Here is an 18,089-nt window from a genome sequence, read left to right on the forward strand (position 1 = left end):
TAGGAAACAATCTGTACTTTTGTTTTTAATTCCCAATATCTACTGAAATAACCACCCACTCTTACCAGCTCAACAATGAAAATATAGTGAAAAAATAATTTCTGAATTAAATCAGACATGTTTCCCTCTAATAAATGAATAATGTCAGTGACTCTTGCTGTACTATAGTTTGGTCACAATATTTAAAGGAATTCTATAAACATATGTGTCTGAATTTTCTGTTCCTGATTATTCAAATAAAACATCATTAGATTAAAATTTACAAAGTCAATTACCAAAAATCTGTTATTTCCTTGTCATTTTTTAAACAAGACTGATAGCCAGAACAACAACAAAAAAGGATATAATTTTTCACCAGCTAATTTTAAATTAATATTTAAAAGCAGAGTTGGAATAATGATTTCAGTCTATATGCATGATTCCAACTTCCAGCTGAGGCAATGCTTGGGCTCTGTGTACATATATGTGCATGTACATATACCTGCATGCATGGACAGAAAAGAAAAAATCCTAGGGGTCTTCGTGGACCATACTAGTTCTTCAGCTGTGACAGTTTTACAAGTAAACCTGAGTGAGTGAAACGCATAACCAGGGTTTTCGGTGCATTTTCCACAACCAGCATCACAAACAGACCACACACATCATGGCTCTTAGCACAATGTACAAAATAATACCTTGGTTAGTCAGTATGAGCTGAGCCACTTTTTCACTTTTAAAAATGTATTCTTGGCATGACATTTTTAAGCATAAAAGATCTGAAAATATTTTCTATTCCTCTCCAAATTTAAAACAGAATGACAATCTCAAAGATCACAACAGTGTAAAGTAATCTGACCTTGTATGTTCCCTATACATTGACTCAATCACTTATCAAACTTATACAAAGAACATGGGAAAATATTTAATGTGTGAAGAAAATGCTGAAAAGGAACAAAAAGAAAATGTTTGGTCAAGCTGTTGAGATTAATGAAGACAGTTCTCTTTCACTTTAATTACAATTAACTTTAATATATTGTTGCTTTTGTTTTACTGAACTACCAAAAGGTTTTAAAGAGACAAAATTATGTCCACTATGGTCAAGAAAAAGTGAATGAAGAAAAAGTCTCCTAGAAAGGGACATACCATCCACAGCAATACAAAAACTACATAATGCTCCTTCTGCATAAAGCTAGATATAAATCACCTGCAGAAATAAGATTCCAGTCTTAGTTATATTAATAATGCATTCATTTATGCTAAGAGAAAAATGTACATTTTCACTTCATTCTGGAGAAACTGAGGCAACAGGATTTCCCAAAGGTCTTCAAGATAAACAAATGGTGTCTGGCTAGTACCTGGCACTCCAATTTACTGTTTTCAATTCCATGAAAATCTACAAAGAACACAGCGATCCTGTTTAAAACTTTAACACTTCTGAAAAACAGGATGAGGTTTTAAGTTTTTTGGGAAGCCATCCTATTAAAACTCCACTAGCTTTTTTCTTTTTTCTTTATTTTTAAAGATTTTATGTATTTCTTTTCATAGAAAGGGGAATGGAAGGAGAAAGAGGAGAGAACACTGATATGTGCAAGAAACATCAGCTGGTTGCCTCTGGCACGCCCTACAACCAGGGACCTGGCCTGCAGCCCCTGCACCCTCCCCAAGAACCAAACAGGCAACCCTTTAGTTCACAGACTGGTGCTCAATCCAGTGAGCCACATTTGCCAGGGCTCCACTAGCTTTTTTAAACAAAATACTCAAGTTGAACTGGAAAACTATACCTGAGAAAATATCCATGAATCTAAAACCACAAAGAACAATGGAGGGAGACTGGCTCTGTTATTTATTAAAACACATTATTAAGGTACAGTGACTGAGTTGGATGATGATACAGAAAACAGAAATTGCTCATTGAGAAGGAGTGAGGGAGAATTCTGAAACACTTCCCTCACTCTTAAACTTAAAAAAAAAAAAAAATCCACACAGATACTAGATTTAAAGACATGTCTTTTTCTTTTTAACCACCGATACAAAAACCTTCTGGAACAATCTATAATAAACTAATTAGTCAAGGAGGAGCCAATTTTAAAATAAAGACACAACAATTATAAAAATTTATGCATAAACACCAAAATTTCAGAAGATACTAGAAGAAATAGAAACTTAATTGTATGAGGTACATATTCACCTCTGAATACATGACAGAATAAACAAATACAGAAATGATGTAAGACAGGTCTAACATAAAGACACACATTTAACTCTACACCCTGAAAATAAAGAATATGCTTTCTTTTTCATGTTCACAATGCAGTCATAATTATTATATATTAAGTTACAAAAGGCCTATAAAAATACATTTATTTGAAAATAACTGTAAAACAGAAGTGCAAAAGAGATGAGGTAAGCCCTGGCTGGTGTGGTTCAGTGGACTAAGCACCTACCTGCCTGCGAACCAAAAGGTAACTGGTTCAATTCCAAGTCAGGGCACATGCCTGGGTTGCAGGACAGGTCCCCAGTAGCAGGTGCTCAAGAGGCAACCACTCATTGATGTTTCTCTCCCTTTCTCCCTCCCTTCCTTTCTCTAAAAATAAATAAATAAAATCTAAAAAGAGAGAGAGAGAGAGAGATGAGGTGATAATGAATGCAAGTCCCTGAAGCAATTTTATATAATCCAATATGCTGTGATGCCTGCAGGAGACAAGAACTTTCAGTTCCTGAAGTTCTAGTTTGCTGTGATCACATCTTTTTCAAGAAGCCACATAATCCCTTGAGAAAAAGGTACTTAAACCATCTGCTACTTCCTGAAATATCCAAGGTAGAAGATTATCTATTTTTTATTTCTAAAACTTCTAAAAGAATACCACCTTCTACTGTGTTTTCATGTTTAACCTCAAGGATAAGTTCATTCCTGGGCTTTGTTTTAACTTAACATACATAAATTATTTCTTCAAGATCTGTTGTTGGCAGAGGAGGGAAGCTTTCGCCCAACTTCCCCAAAACAGTCTTTCACGTGTAGAAAACGGCGCTTTATAAATTAACCTTTGTGTTTACTATTCAGGCTAAATATGCTCCTCACTGTCTAAGCCTTCATCCACTTCCTCATGACTGTACCCACAGCAGGGAGCATCTCTGCTTCTATCACAGCCCTTACTTGATGGCTACTAAACTAAGAAAAATGTCCTCTCAAATTTCTTTTCCACATGCTTAACTTGTTTATAATTATACACCAATTAAGGCTAACTTCTAGAAAATACAGTTTCATGATTTTCTACTATGCTGTACTCCTGAAACTAATATGAAATAACACTCAATGTAAAATGTAAGAGAAAAATGAAAATATAATCTCTATTTTGAAAATGCAAGTTACAATGTAACAGAACTCATTTTGCCCTCATTAAAATAAAAACCCAAAATAACATAGCTAAGCTTTGGTAGAATTAATCCACAAAACCAACTAAATTTTTTATTTTGAAAAACTGCCACAGTTTTTTCCTCTGATGGTTATTTCCTATAACCTATTTGTGCTGCTTAAAACTACCATTCTTCCCACCATCATCACTTATTTCCATGTATATCCTGAAAGGACAATTAGCTCCCTCTAGTCTAACATGTCATGACTTGCTTTTTCTCCACCACAGGTCAACTTCCTCAGAGGTCCTCACGGCCCATGTGAGACCAAGTACCTCACACTTTATTATTCTCTCTCACAACTCCCTTGTATTAGTCACAGCAGTTAACACAAGTTTCAGTTTACTTGACCAGTTTGTTTGCTACTTTCTGCCTGTCTCCTCCCACCAAACCAGGAGCTCCTCTCCTGGTGGGGAGAGAGATGCTCTATCTTAACTAACTCAGAAACCTGCACACCCTGTGGCCGGCCAGCTCGTAGAGAGCAGTAAGGCCCTCCTCAACACATGACATGGGTAACTAATATTGAAAGCACTGTTCACACACATGAATATGCCACAGTCACAACGCTATTAATATGGATGTGATCTTTCAGTAGGTAAATTAATACCTAGAAGCAATGAATTCCATCACCACCGCTGTGATGCACGGAGGCTGCAAAGCTGAAAGCACACTGGGCAGATTCAGGAAGGCAGCCGTGATGAGAGAACTAACTAAGGCCTCCCCAGCTTTTTTACAAATGGCAACAGAATGCTAAAAAGGTACTTTCACTACCATACAATAATTTCAAACCATTTCATAAAAGAATTTTTTTCATAAAACAGATCTATCTTCTGAAGTCTAGAGCACACCACCAACTGAGAACACACAGCCACCACCTTCCCCGGCAGGGCCCACGTCTCAATGATAATTCCCAGAAGCTGCACTCAGATAACATATCTCTGCCTGTGAGGCTGTAGTGAACAAGAACAGCTAATTTTGGCCTAAATGGTTTTATTTAAAAGCACACTGAAATAACAATTTCTAGGGCAATTTAACAGTTACAAAATACAGAATTTATGTTTAATAATATATTTTTGTTATTTGAGGGGTTTCTGAATTGTAGGTTGGGAGTTTTGTTTGCTATTTTGACAACAGCATGCATCAATACTTTAAATTTTATTTTAGTTTTCTTTAAGCATACCTTGATGTAAGTTTCTTCATCAAAAAGCCCAATCAACTTAAATACTATAACGGGATATTTTATGAGAAAAATGAATTGTGGTTTTTAAGTCATATAAATTTAAAACATAACATTTTTTAATAAACAAATGCAAAATTGATCACATCTCAGAACCACTACTTTCACACCCCAGCTGACTATGAAGACAGTACATAACTTACAATAACTTGACTGAATTACATCGATTTAAACATGGGCTACAGTGGACATATAGTTTGAAAAACAGGTTGGTGGTTTCTCGAAAGTTAAGCATAAAACTGTATAGGATCCAGCATTTCTACTCCTAGGTTATCTAACCAAGAAAAAGGAAAATAATGTCTACACAAAGACTCACATGTTCATATTAGCATTATTCATAATAAAAAAACAAAACCCTGGAAACAACCAGCCTATCATATCTAGACAATGAAATACTATTTAGCAATTAAAAGGGCAGAGCTACTGGCACATGCTGTGCCATAGGTGAACCTCAAAAACACTGTGCAAAACCCCATAAGATTCCATGTATGTGAACACCCACAAAAAGCAAATGTACAGAGACAGAAAGTAGCTTAGTGGCTGCATGGGGCTGGGAACAGGAATTCCCTGTAAGTGGGCACGGGGCAGGGTGGGGGGGGGGGGTTATACTGGAGGGACAAAATGTTCCAAAAGTGCTTATGGCGACACCTGGGGCACTCAGTAAAGTAGCTAAAAATCAGTGAAGTGTGCACTTGAAATGGACGACTTTTATGATAGTAAAATATACCTCAAAGTTGTCAAAAAATTGGGCAAGGAAGAAACATTCATAAATTAAGAAATGACATCAGAGATTAAAGATCTGAGTGACAGTAACACTCACTGTCCCCTCCCTGCACCAAAGAAAGGGAGCTATTTCCAAAGTACCAAAAAGACCAAGGAGGAGCACAGCTTCTACTTTGCTCTTTTAAAACAAGGGATGAGACAAATATTTTAAGGGTGTCACCACAGAATATGGGCGACCTCAAGAAGAAACCAAATTTTATTCTAGGCTTATCCTGAGAATTTTCATGACATTTTAAAAACCTACGAAATAAACTCCGCAGTAAGTAAACACAATGATTCTCTCTTTATCCTTAGACAAACATGACTGCTAAAATAAGAAAAAGAAAAAGGTGTTTGTAAGAAGAGGCCCCATGTGAGGGTTAAAACAAAAGCTTCACACTCTCAATACAATTGGCAAAATGACAGGATTAACAAACTTACTCTTTTAAAACTTTCAATTTAGGGTTTTTATTTGTTTTCTGGACATGAGTCCCATTTAAAAACATAAACTAAGTTTTAATTGGCTTACTTTGAATGTCACTAAAACCAAGTGACATGACAAGCAGACAACACTAATCTCATTATTCTTTTCAACATTTTCAGGTAGCAGAATTTCATTGTGAAATAAATGTAACACATTGGCTTTCATTTGGGTTTTTACTACGCTAATGTTAGAACAGGTTGCTGCCTAATTTTTTCCAGGTGGAATGAATTTGTATTTACATAGCATCATCTAACTCTGAAAGGGGACTGACTGAGGGGGGAAACGATACACAGACTATAAAAGAATAACAAAAACATAATTCCTAAAAGTGTAATTGCTAGGTCAAAGATGCTAGAAAAAAAATAAATAAAATGATAGCTTTAGCTTTGCGTTACTGGCCAGAACTTTATACCACTGAATACCCCCTTTTAATGAATTTTAAAAATTATTTAAAATGTAGCATATTAACTCAATGTGAGGCTCTGTTTCCCTTTAAATAGCGATTTTCAACTGTTTTCATCTTGTGGGACATGTAAACTAATCACTAGAATTCAGCACACCAGAAAAATATACATTATCGCCAACGTAACAACAACAACAACAACAACAACAACAAAAGAGCAAAACCAGCTATAATTCTGATTCATTCACACCAGAGAACTGTTGTCATTTTTTTATCTGACAATCTAAGGGAAAAGAGGTCAGTGCCCCTGACTAAGTAGTCAGGTATTGAATGTTTAAAATTCTTGAGGCACACCAGTTGGAAACTGCTGCTTTCAATGATTTTTTAGGAACCATAACAACACATACCCAAATTTTTATAGCATTTTGATAAGAGAGCTACCAACTTAGATGGTAGCTTAGATGGTCTAGATGACCAGCTAGACCAGGTCATCTTAGAAATCTCTAAAGTAAAATATTAATATTTCAGTTGTGAGGCAACAATAGGTGATTTCTGCAAAGCTGGGTAGGAAACATTTCATATTTGGTACAAAACAATGGGAACTGGTTAATTTCATACCACTTTCCATAAAAATATATCCAGAGTAAATCAGATACACCTGTATTTTTAAAGCAGAGAATGGGGGGAAGGGAGAGAAGCGACTTAACAAGTTATCCAGATGTACATTATCCAGGATAAAAGTCACATGATAGTCTCAGTTCTATCACAACCACAAAAGCATATGCACCAAATCAAAATTTAATTACACTGCACAACATAGTTTGTGAATTGTGCTTCATATATTTTGACTGCCCTGCTTTTGACAAGGCAGTTTCCTGAAGGAAAGTTCCAAGAACTAAAGTTACAACACCCACATACCAGAAACTGTTTCCTGGATTTCATTACAGGAACCAACATCTGCTATAATTTTAACATTTACTTCCCAGTAGGAGTCTTATTTAAAAACTTTTGTTGAATATTATTTGTTCAACAACAGTAAAGCAGGACAGTGTTTTTGTTTAAAATAAAAAACTTTCATTTCAAATTCATAAACTTTAGATCTAATTGACAAATCACACTTATAGCTTTCCCCTGGGAACGGAACCAAATGCCACTTGATAAAGGGGGCAGTGGGCAGGGGGGAGCTGGTGTTTTGGAAGGGAGCCCAGAGTGGATAGGAAAGGGTAAATTAAGTAAATTAAATATCCAGGTCCTTGAAACAGTTCATGGGCAAGTTCTGCATAATTAAACATTGGGCATTACTCCTTGGGGCCTTCTTTTTCCATTTATTCTTTAATATAGGTACATTTGGTCATTTCAACTAATACAGTTTGTAATAAGTACATAAATTTATATAGGTAGGTATCTACCTTCTCCACCAACCTCATGCCTATTTCAACAGGGTGGGGGGCATGGAAAGCAGATTGTATATACATGAGTATATTATATATTAAATTGAATGCAACTGCATTGCACAATATATATTGTAGTTTATATGTCTCACACACACATCCCCATTTCAGAGTGTGGTAGGTAGGTCCCTGGCCTCAGAGCCAGCAGGGCTCCACCCCAAGCTGCACCCTGCATGATCTTCTTAAGTCTAATCAACTTGGAAACCTTGCATTTAGTATGACCGTACTGCTCCTAAAATATTCTTTTACTTTCATTTAATTGCCCATCCCACAGTAAGCAATGCTGAAAAGAAAGGCAATATCCTTTTGGATAAAGTAGAGGTAAACCAGTCTCTCAGGAGTCACACCTTTAGGGCTCCCCAGTCCCCCACAGGAAGGGTCATGTGGCCTGCAGATCCCCAAGGGACCATCATCATGAGTCATTATGGGGAAGAACAATTCTTAGTACCTTCAGAATGTGCCCTTCGGAAATATAATGCCTAATACCAAAATAAAGACAATTTGGGTGTCAACAGAAATACAATACACTTTTCCCTTTCTGTTTGCTTCAGTTCCCATTGACAAGATTTCACTTGGGATTTCTTCTGAATATATTAGGTAAGTCTGACATCAAATTACTGCTTTGAATAATAGCCTTAAGAATCTGATAGGATCAAAGAACAACAACAATAAAAAAGAATCTGATAGGCATTCAATCTGGCTAAAACAAAAACAAAGCGAGTAAACCAACACAAGAAAACAACAGACACTCACCAGAGAAAAAAAGATTTTCAGGACATTAATTATGTTGGCTGTAGGTTAAGCTTTAAGTCATGGTGGATAGATGGGAAAAGAAAAAAGTTTGCACACGGGAAGGACTGTCAACACACGGTCACTGCCACGGCACAAAAAGTCAGCACTTGGATGGTTTTAAAGTTAATTTTTAGTTTTGGGTGTCCAGGGCATTAACACCAAAAGCTATAAATCTTATTTTCCCCCCTGAGGTCTAAAGTCAAATTTCATCTGATGCATTTATATTTGAGTAAGACATTACCGTGCATTCTACTTGCTGTAGTATTTTGAGCAAATGAATACGTTATATTCATAATAAAATGAACTGAGAACACTCTGAAGCAGAGGTAAAATGCAAGTTTAGCATCCCCCCCCCCAGTTTCTTCGCATAAGTAAAAAAGCTAGGTAATCGTTTAAACTGTAAAAGTTATGCACCCACCCTCTACCAATAAAATGTAGCTGAACCACAACAAAGAGATTACAATACCCAAGCTTGCTATGTTTATAATTCTGAGCCAAAAAGCTCTGTCCTAAAGGTGCCGACCATATTCCCAAGCAGTACAAAGGGGAAATCAGAATCACTACTGCTTGTAGTCCTTTCTCCCATATCAGACTTTCTTTTTTAGAAGACAGGAGATTCTGGAATTAAGTTTCTTTGCCATTCTTGGAAAATAAACAAAATGAAGACATTTGCTAATAGAAAACCAAGCTTATATATTTAGAAGCAGTCAAGGTGCATGTTTGTATCTCAAAGCAGGCACAAAGTAATCAATTTTCTAAGTTTTCCATTTGACAGCTATCAGGTAATATATAGCTTTGGATGCTCAAAACAAATAAGTGAGAGTACCAAAATGAGTAAATAATTTCTCTTATCCATGATTAAGATTTTCTCATTATTGAATATATTTGATATTGAAATTGTTTACATATAGCATTCACTGAATTCCATTTTCAAAAGAATATAGAAGCAGTGGTTGAATACCTTTTCATGGTCTAGTACAGAATCCCCTAAATCTCTCAAGGGATCACTTTGTTAATTTTGCCAAAGAGCATCCCCATAAACCAGCTGACTGAAAAAATGACTCAGTCCTCCTTCCCATCTTTATCATGGAAGGAGCTCTAGTCTGTGAGTCAGGAAGCTCAGCTGTGCTCTCAGGATGAACTAGCAGGAAATCATTTAAGAGACCTGTCTGTGTTTCTCTTCTGTCAAGGACATTGTTTACAATGGTGTCATAAGGGAAAAAATGAAGACATTCACTGAGTCAAATAGTGCATAAATTATTTCCCTCTTGAAATCACTTCCTTGAACTGCATTTTCCAAAATACCAAAGCAATCATCTTTGATCTTTGCTTGTATTTACTTGGAGCTTCTTTGCTTTTAGGGATTTTCTTCCAAGGTATCAGTAGTTCATAAATCAGGGGTGGGGGCAGAGGGTGGAGCAAACTGGTCTACACTAGTTTAACAGCATTGCTTCTTTTTTTGTAATGGAAAAACTTCCCTCATGAAAGTCAAAGAGAGTCACCAAAGACCAGCTTCATAATAATCTTGGGAACAATCTGATTTTACTTTATTTTTTTCTCTTTAAAAACTTCATTAACAAGTCAAATTCAAACAAACAAACAAAAAAAACAACTGTGGGAGAGCTGATAAACCTAATTTCCTTTTGCTGTTTGTGTGAAAGTGCTTTCTTTTGAGATGTTCTCTGTCACCAAATGCTACTCTCCCAGAGAACTAGTTGAACTGCCCGACTCCCACCTCTGCACCCCTCACCCTCAGGTAGGGGCGGGCCAGGGCTTCTCAGGTAACACAAGGCGCATTTTAAAACAAATTAATCCTTGATGGTAGTTGAAAGTACGTATATTTTCCTTCCTAGAACTCAGAGATTGCTTCAATAAGGGAGTGAGCAGGGATTGGGAACCACACAAAGCCCTCCTTTCTATTTTATCCATCGACATACTATTCAATATAAAGCAAGCTAATCCTCAGAGGAAAGGACATATCTGCAAAGTGTTCAGATTCTATGCCCATCCCTGCCCATCACAGGCTTAATGGTTCTCAAAAGAGGGCATGCCAGGTTGCATACTTCTATAAGAATATAGTCCCCGTGTGCTTTAGATCAGAATTTGGAAACAAAAGCCAGAATCTGTAACTATTTCACATTACAGAAAGCAAATTTGTTACAATTCCCACTAGGAAGTATAGTCAATGTATCTGCTGTGCTTATAAATTCCAGAGAAAGCACACACAAACCTGAGAGCTGAGGCCATAGCACACTCCTGCTCTAACTACTTCTATAGATGTAAGTGATGGCCTTTCACCACAACTCAATCCAAATATTTAATGTTTTCAAAAGACTGAACCAAAATTTAATTCTTAAAACTCAGGCAATTAACCTTTTCCAATAAATGTCTTTATTTTCTAGAGAAGAAATCAACCATAAAACAAAACAATTAATTTCCTACTTTTAGGTTTTAAAATGAGGAAGAGGCATATACAACCTCAATTTATAAAATTTCACAAGCCAAGAAATACTTAGGGAGGTCCTTCCCTTATGCAAAGTACTTCAAACTTACTCAGGGGATACTTAAAAAAATGTGAAGTAATGTCTTGCCTTAAGAAGCTGACCATCGAGAAAGAATACACGACCTACCCTATACACATAAAAATTAGTCATGTACCACCCATTATTGACAAATCAAGAATATCACCTAATAACAATGCCAAACAATAAAAGAAAAGTGCCACCATCAGTTCACGTATTCACTATAAGTGCCACAAAATTCAGTTCATCTAAGTTCCCACCTACATCTTTCACTAAAAGAAAAAAAATATCAAACTGAAACTCGCACAATGAAACTACCATGGTGAGAACATACTGAGCTATGAAGCGATAGGTCCATTGAGTCCAGCAATCTAAATTACTTGTTTCAAGAGCAAACAGATACTATGTGCGGCACATGGGCAAGATTTCACCTCAGATTTTATTTTATATATATATATATCACAGATGATGGTTCAGTTTCACTTAGGGGACTACTCAGGGCAACTTGGCCCAACTTTGAGGTTTTCCTGAAATCCACAAATATCTGCAACCTTCTCCACATAGTCTCTCTTTGGATCTTAAAGGTTACCCACTCTCCCGGCGTCTAAATGAGCTTGGACCACATTCCAGATGTAACCGAAGAAAATGGACATTTGCAATTTGTGAGATATACTCCCATCATTCAGGCTCAGAAAACAACACATATCATGGACCTTGTGGCTTTGTTCCTAGTTCAATGGCATGTATGAAGACCAGGTAGAATGAAATACATTGGGTCCTTCTATTTCAGTTGCTGTTAAATTGAACTATAACACTAATAACTCAGATTGTTACATGTTGGAACAAAGCATTTTTAGCAGAAGCTGCTTTTTGTACACTTATACTGAGGCTCTGCGGCTCCCTTTTAACACCTCACCTCAACATTAAAGAGACGGCCTGGAAGTGAGGAAGTGCTCAACACTGTGACCTCAGGCAAGGACAGGCTGGCTGGGCCTCAGTTTCCTTAAGTAACCCAATGTGAAAATAAAAGCACTTGCCTACTAAATAAAAATGACAGAGGAGAATCACAGGTAATCCAGTTAAAGTCACTGTGACTGCATACAGCACTAGACAAAGCAGCTAATAAATCTGTTTATTCTTAACTAGTGTAAGGGTTAAGGCATTGAAATCCCTTACACCTGAGTTCAAATCCCAGCTCTATATAGTAGATAATATTTACTGAATTTCTTAAAGGTATTTTATTCTGTTTCATGCAATTGACACCTTTGACAGTTGAATTTCAGTGGAGGTTAGCAAAAATAAACAGGCAACTTTTGTTTCTAATCCAAGTTTTTCTACGACTTGGCCCCAAGTTAAGGACCCCTTTTCTAGAACAGTTAATAAAATGGGGGCGAGGATTAAACCACTGTGTTGAGAAGGTTAAATATACAAAGCAGGTAACACATACGAGGTGCTCTATATAGAGAAGTTCCTTTTCTTCCTCGAAAGTTCTGACTCTTCGGTAAATTTTTCGAAGTCTCATCTATCTTAAACTCCAACATCAAAAATCTCTATTTCTCAATGATCTGTCTGCACATTCAGAAATGTGGTTAGCCTTGTAAGATATCCCCAAATCACTATCCCACAAATATCAACCTGAAGAGCCCTTCTAATACTTTAATTCTGTGATGCCAAACTGCTTTCTGGTAAAACTACTGTAAAAGCTAAAATACACACACACACAGACACACACACACACAACTCCAAACTTTCCCTTGGCACCAACTGCTGTCAGAACTAAAATGAAATCACACAACAGTCTGAATCGTATAATAAACACAAATGCCTTGTCATCAGTCTTTAACGCTCGTATTACAAAACACGTAAAAAACCACGGAAAGTCAGAGCTTGAGGTTCTCACAACAGGGCTCCTCTGACACCAACTGCTGCTCGTTATCCTCTCCCCTCCGCCGGCGGCACACTCCCGGTCTTCGCCGACTCAGCAGATTCAAGCTGTGTCGTTTTATGTGGAATCGTGCATTTTAGCAGTAAAATCTTCAATCACTCAGCGGGCAAATTCTCAAACCCCCCTCTCCAAGGTGAACTGTTTAACATTAATTGGTTTACTAAGCTCTGCTCACAACACTGGAGCGGCGAAAAATCAAGAGAAGCGAATGGAGGTGCACAGACTAAATGAAAATTTGGGCAAAGGCAGACAAGTTCAATCAACTTATTTCTCTGGAATTAACGACTGTTTTTGTAAGAGGGCAGAAATTTAACTTTAACCCTAACTTTAACTCAGTCGCTCTGCTCCACTACAGGAACTGTCTAGTGTGTTCTCTAAACCGTTTTTTTAAATCTGACATTAAGTAGCGACCCCAGCATCAGGAACGATGAGAAAGCAATGACAAAGCCGCTTCCTGCCCGTCTTCGCAGCAGCCCGACCTCCCCGCGCCCCCCCACCCCGCAACCTTCAGGTCTCCTAGCCACTAACGGGCTGTAAAAGTTTCTCTCTGTGCCTGCTTTACCTTGACTGGGCTGCCATCGTTCAGCTGGTAGAGCTCAGGGTCTCCTGTCCATCAGAGCCTTCCACCCGCGGCCCTTGTGCCAGCGCCACGCTCACCATTTGCCGGAGCCCGGCGGGGACCGCTCCCGAACGCGGCGCCCCGAGCTTGCGGGGCTACCTGCTCCCGAGCCAGGGCGTGCTCAGCGCAGGCTCCGGCTCGGACCGTATTGGCTCTCCCTAATCCTGATGGACATCCGGGCACCCGGGCCTCTGCAGGCAGACTACACTTTGGACGGGCCGGGGAACACCGCGTCCGATTTCGGAGCGAGCGCCCCAGGACTGCTCCGGAGAAAGGTGACGGAAGAGGCCCACGTCCAAAGCCCACCAGCTCACGGCTCCCACCGAACAGCACTAGAACTCGGGCCGAGGCGGAAGAAAAAGGAAATCGTCTTTTGGATCACTTAAAGTTGTCCGAGTTCGCCCGAATACGCCCCCCGCCACCCGTCAAGAAAGTTCTGGTGGTACAGTCCTGCTCCTTAAACGGGCAGGCGCTGGGCTGGTCCAGGCTGGAGGCTGCACTGCGCGGGAGGGGGCGCCCAGCCCGAGCGCCGACGCAGCCAATTCGGACGTTCTGGTGGAGCCCCGCCTGCAGGCTCCCGGCTGGTGCTCTGCCAAGCTTTAACAATGTACAAACACACCGCCGGAACACACGGTACCCGGCCGCTCAGAACTCCAGCTCCAATTTGAGCATTTGATGGAGACTGGGCCCCAAGAGGCTGCAGTGGGCAAGGAATAAAACCTAACCAGCACACCACGTTCGCTACTTTTGATCTTTGCAATGCGAGCTCTCAATCAGGAAATGTTCAACTAAAGCACACTTGTTTTACTTTTGCTGGCTTTCAGTTTTGATTTCATTTTACATTGAGACAAATATTTACAAAACGCCCTTCCTTTTTAGGGGACAACATGCAGATTATAAACGAAACGGATTCATTTTGGTTCTTAAGGGGTTGGCTAAGTTTTCAAAAACTACTGAGGATGCAAAAGAACAATGTTGTAAACGTACGAAGTACAAAAGAAATCGCATATTATTGAAGGCCTAGGAACGCATTTAAGTTTAAACTGTGTCTAAAGCTAAGCAGGGGGAAACTTCCATGAGTAGAGATGGAGTGAGGTTGTGTGTTTCAGCTGTCATGGGGACCACAGCACATTGTAGGAGCTGGAAATTCTTAAGTGAATGCCTGTCCTGTAGACTCCCCGCTCTAGCTAGAATCATGAGAGTGTTGCCCGTCTCACAGAGATATGCCAGACTATATTACTAAGAAGCCATGGAATACAGACATGTTGATGTCTGGCACGCACACACACACACACACACAGCTGGGAGGCCGGGGGTGGGAGGAAGGCCCAATGCATATCTATTCGTAGTTCTCAAAGTGTGATTAGTGGACTCCTGAGAGTCCCAAGACCTTCTGAGAGGTCAAAACTATTTTTAGAATAACACAAAGACATTATTTGTCTTTTCACTGTGCTGACATTTGCACTCATGGTGAAAAAGCAATTGTGGGGAAACTGCTGGCGCCTTAGCACTAATCAAGGCCGTGGCAGCAAGTGAAACCAGTAGTCCCTGCATTCTTTGCTGCATATTAGCAATTAAAAAAAAAAAAAAACAAAACAGTTTCCTTTACGAAAGCTCTTAAGGAAACAAGCAGTAGGAATTACTACCTTATTAAATCTTGACCCTTGAGTACAGGTCATTTTGATGTTCTCTGTAACAAAATGAAAAGTATACATGAAGCATTCTGCTGCTGCAGAGTGAAGTACAATGTGTGTCCAGAAAAGAAGCACTTGGGCAATTGAGTTGCAAGCTGCACTAGCTATTTTTTCACGGACTACCATTTTTATTTGAATGAACAATTGACAAAGTGTGGGTGCTCTGACTTGGGTAATTGGGCAGTCATTTACTTAAAAATGAAGAAAGTGAGACTGTTTCTTCAAGGAAAACAACTGATAGTATTTACTGTCAATAATAAATTTTGAGCTTTCAAGCATTTTGGATAAGTTCACATCTGCCACTGTGAGCTTGACAGCTTCCCAATACTTAGAGACTTTTTCAATGAGATAAGAACAGCAGTGAATGTGATTTTAGAAGATCTGCAAAACTTAGTAATCAATATTATCTGAATGGTACAAAAGCACACATGGGTAAAAGATCCATTGAAAGTGCAAGAGAGAGCAATATATTATAATATATCAAAGTGCAAAAAAAAAAGTCCTGGGCAGGTAGCTCAGTTGGTTAGCACATCATCCCAGTTCAATTCTAGGTCAGGGCACAAAATACAGCAATCAACCAATGAATACATAAATAAGTGGAATAACAAATCAATGTTTGTCTTTCTCTCTCTCTCTGTAAAAAAAAAATCAATAAACTTTTTTTTTTAAAGTTCAATAATATGATTTCAGATTCCACACTGCACCTAACCTTTAAGAAAGTATGACTTGTGGTGTTTGGACATAGTATCAGAAAAGGTATTAAAATACTCCCGGTTCTGTGTAAGACTGAATCTTCTTTGTAGACTTCAACCAAAACACTGTAACAGATTGAATATGGAAAAAGCTAGACGGTAAAGAGATTTGCATAAAGATAAAATAATTCCACTCCTCTAATTTTTTCAATTTTGAGATAAAAAATTTAATGAATTTTAGAGTGCGAAGTTATTCCATATCATTTGCTAATACTTCCAAGTCTCCCTCACTTCTCCACACTGATTATGGCTTCTCTTATGTTAAAGGTAATATTATTACATTACAGTTATTCCCATGCAACCTCTTAGCACCTAGATCAGCCTTCACAAAGTGTGGTCAAATCACCTGGAACATGTATATAAACTTAGACTCCAGAACTACTGAGTCAAAAGCATTATGGGGTGAGGTCCCAGGCATGCACATTTCAACAAGTTCTCCAGCTAATACTCGTCTGTTTATATGTGAACCATTACTCAGACCATGCATATTTAGAAAATAATGTTAAGAACTTTTTGATTCAGTGTTGGTCTATACTCTCTCAATCACTTCAAGGATCACAGTTAGACAGCATTTATCTTCATTCCTAAGAGATCTCTATCACACAATAAACTTCGTTGATACATATATTCTTTTGCAATAGAGTGATAAACCTTAAAGAAAACAAAGTATAAATTCAGGCAAAACTCTTCTCCCAAGAATTTTTTCTTGCCATTTCCTCCCCAATTTTTCTCTTGCTGTTCTAAATACTCAATATCATTTATGCATTAAACAAAGTCATATCAGACATCTAAGTAAGTTGAAACAATATTTAATAATAACATTTACTCAAAAATTTCCCATTTACCACAGGCTAGGAACATAACAATTCTAATATTAAATTTAATTTTTCTCTGTGAAGTGTGTCAGTTGTCTGGTATTATTTAAATACTATGAAGATATGAAAAAAATACAGCAAATATTTGCCTAAAAGGAAATATGGAACCAACAGCAGATCAGGATTACACCTGAGATTCCCTGGGCTCTCAAGATCATTTGTAATATACATTACTGTGGGTAATATGAAACAAAAGTGGGATTACACTCAATTTGTAATAAATCTAAAAATACTAGAGAAAAGTGCAGGAGAAATTCTGCAACTGAATACTATATGTGGCTACAGAAGTACTGAAACACAAACATGGGTGTTATTATCTGCAAGTGTTTTGAAAACACCATTGTATCCTTGTTCCACAATGACACTGAATAAAAAGACTTTCTTAACCTTTTGGTGGCACAGAGTTCTTTGGCTTTCGGATGAAATTTGAGGATATAGGACCATGCTTACAACATCTGTTATACTCAGATGTGGTTCATGATGCCCTGTAACCCACTTAGCAAGACCTGAGGCCCTGTAGATTTCAGGTGAAGAATTCCTGGGCCCTAGAGTATGCTCAAACTGGACCAACTAATACATCCAACTTAACTGTCAAATCAGTGGTAAGATCACTTGTCAATCTTCACTGCCCCTTCAAAACCTTAAGACTATATTAGTAATTGCCCGGTATGGTGAATGTTTGTTTAATCCTTACCCGAGCATATGTTTATTGATTTTGTTTATTTATTTATTTTTGACAGAGAAAGAGAGGAAGGGGGAGAGAGACAGAGAAACATGGATGGGTGCCTCCTATACACACCCCAAGAGAGGATCAAACATGCAGCCTAGGTATGTGCCCTGACCGGGGGATCAAACACACATCCTTTTGCTGTACGGGACAACACTCCAACCAACTGAACCATGTGGCCAGAGCACAGTGGATAATTTCTAATGAAAATAGTGAAAAGGTGTTACTTGAAAGAAAAAAATAATCTAGTAATTTTTTCTGTTCAGTGAGAATATGCTAATCACTGCTACATTTTCTGAATTCATTAATCCCATAGCAACAAGGTATGCTAAAACCAAAAAAGGTAAATTAGTTAATAAATAGGGAAGAATTTATAAGAATTTAATAAACAGGGCAGAGTTTAGATAGACTATTCTACTATCTGAAATGGGTTCTT

The 18,089-nt window shown here is 38.2% G+C and overlaps 1 protein-coding gene across 10 annotated transcripts in view; it reads right to left on the reverse strand.

Moving 5' to 3' along the window:
- AFF1 (AF4/FMR2 family member 1) overlaps positions 1–18,089 on the reverse strand; it is a 194,415-nt gene that overhangs the window by 117,521 nt on the left and 58,805 nt on the right. The window contains exon 1 of one of the 10 annotated variants that reach the window (XM_036026818.1): positions 13,549–14,244. The exons of 8 other annotated variants lie outside the window; for them this stretch is intronic. In XM_036026818.1, the coding sequence (XP_035882711.1) occupies positions 13,549–13,565 (17 nt within the window). In that variant the 5' untranslated portion in view covers positions 13,566–14,244. Of the gene's footprint in view, positions 1–13,548; positions 14,245–18,089 lie in introns of those variants that run through there. One more of the 10 variants, XM_028507949.2, reaches the window with a different exon arrangement.

Source organism: Phyllostomus discolor, chromosome 1 (genome assembly GCF_004126475.2).
Source record: "Phyllostomus discolor isolate MPI-MPIP mPhyDis1 chromosome 1, mPhyDis1.pri.v3, whole genome shotgun sequence".
NCBI lineage: Eukaryota > Metazoa > Chordata > Mammalia > Chiroptera > Phyllostomidae > Phyllostomus > Phyllostomus discolor.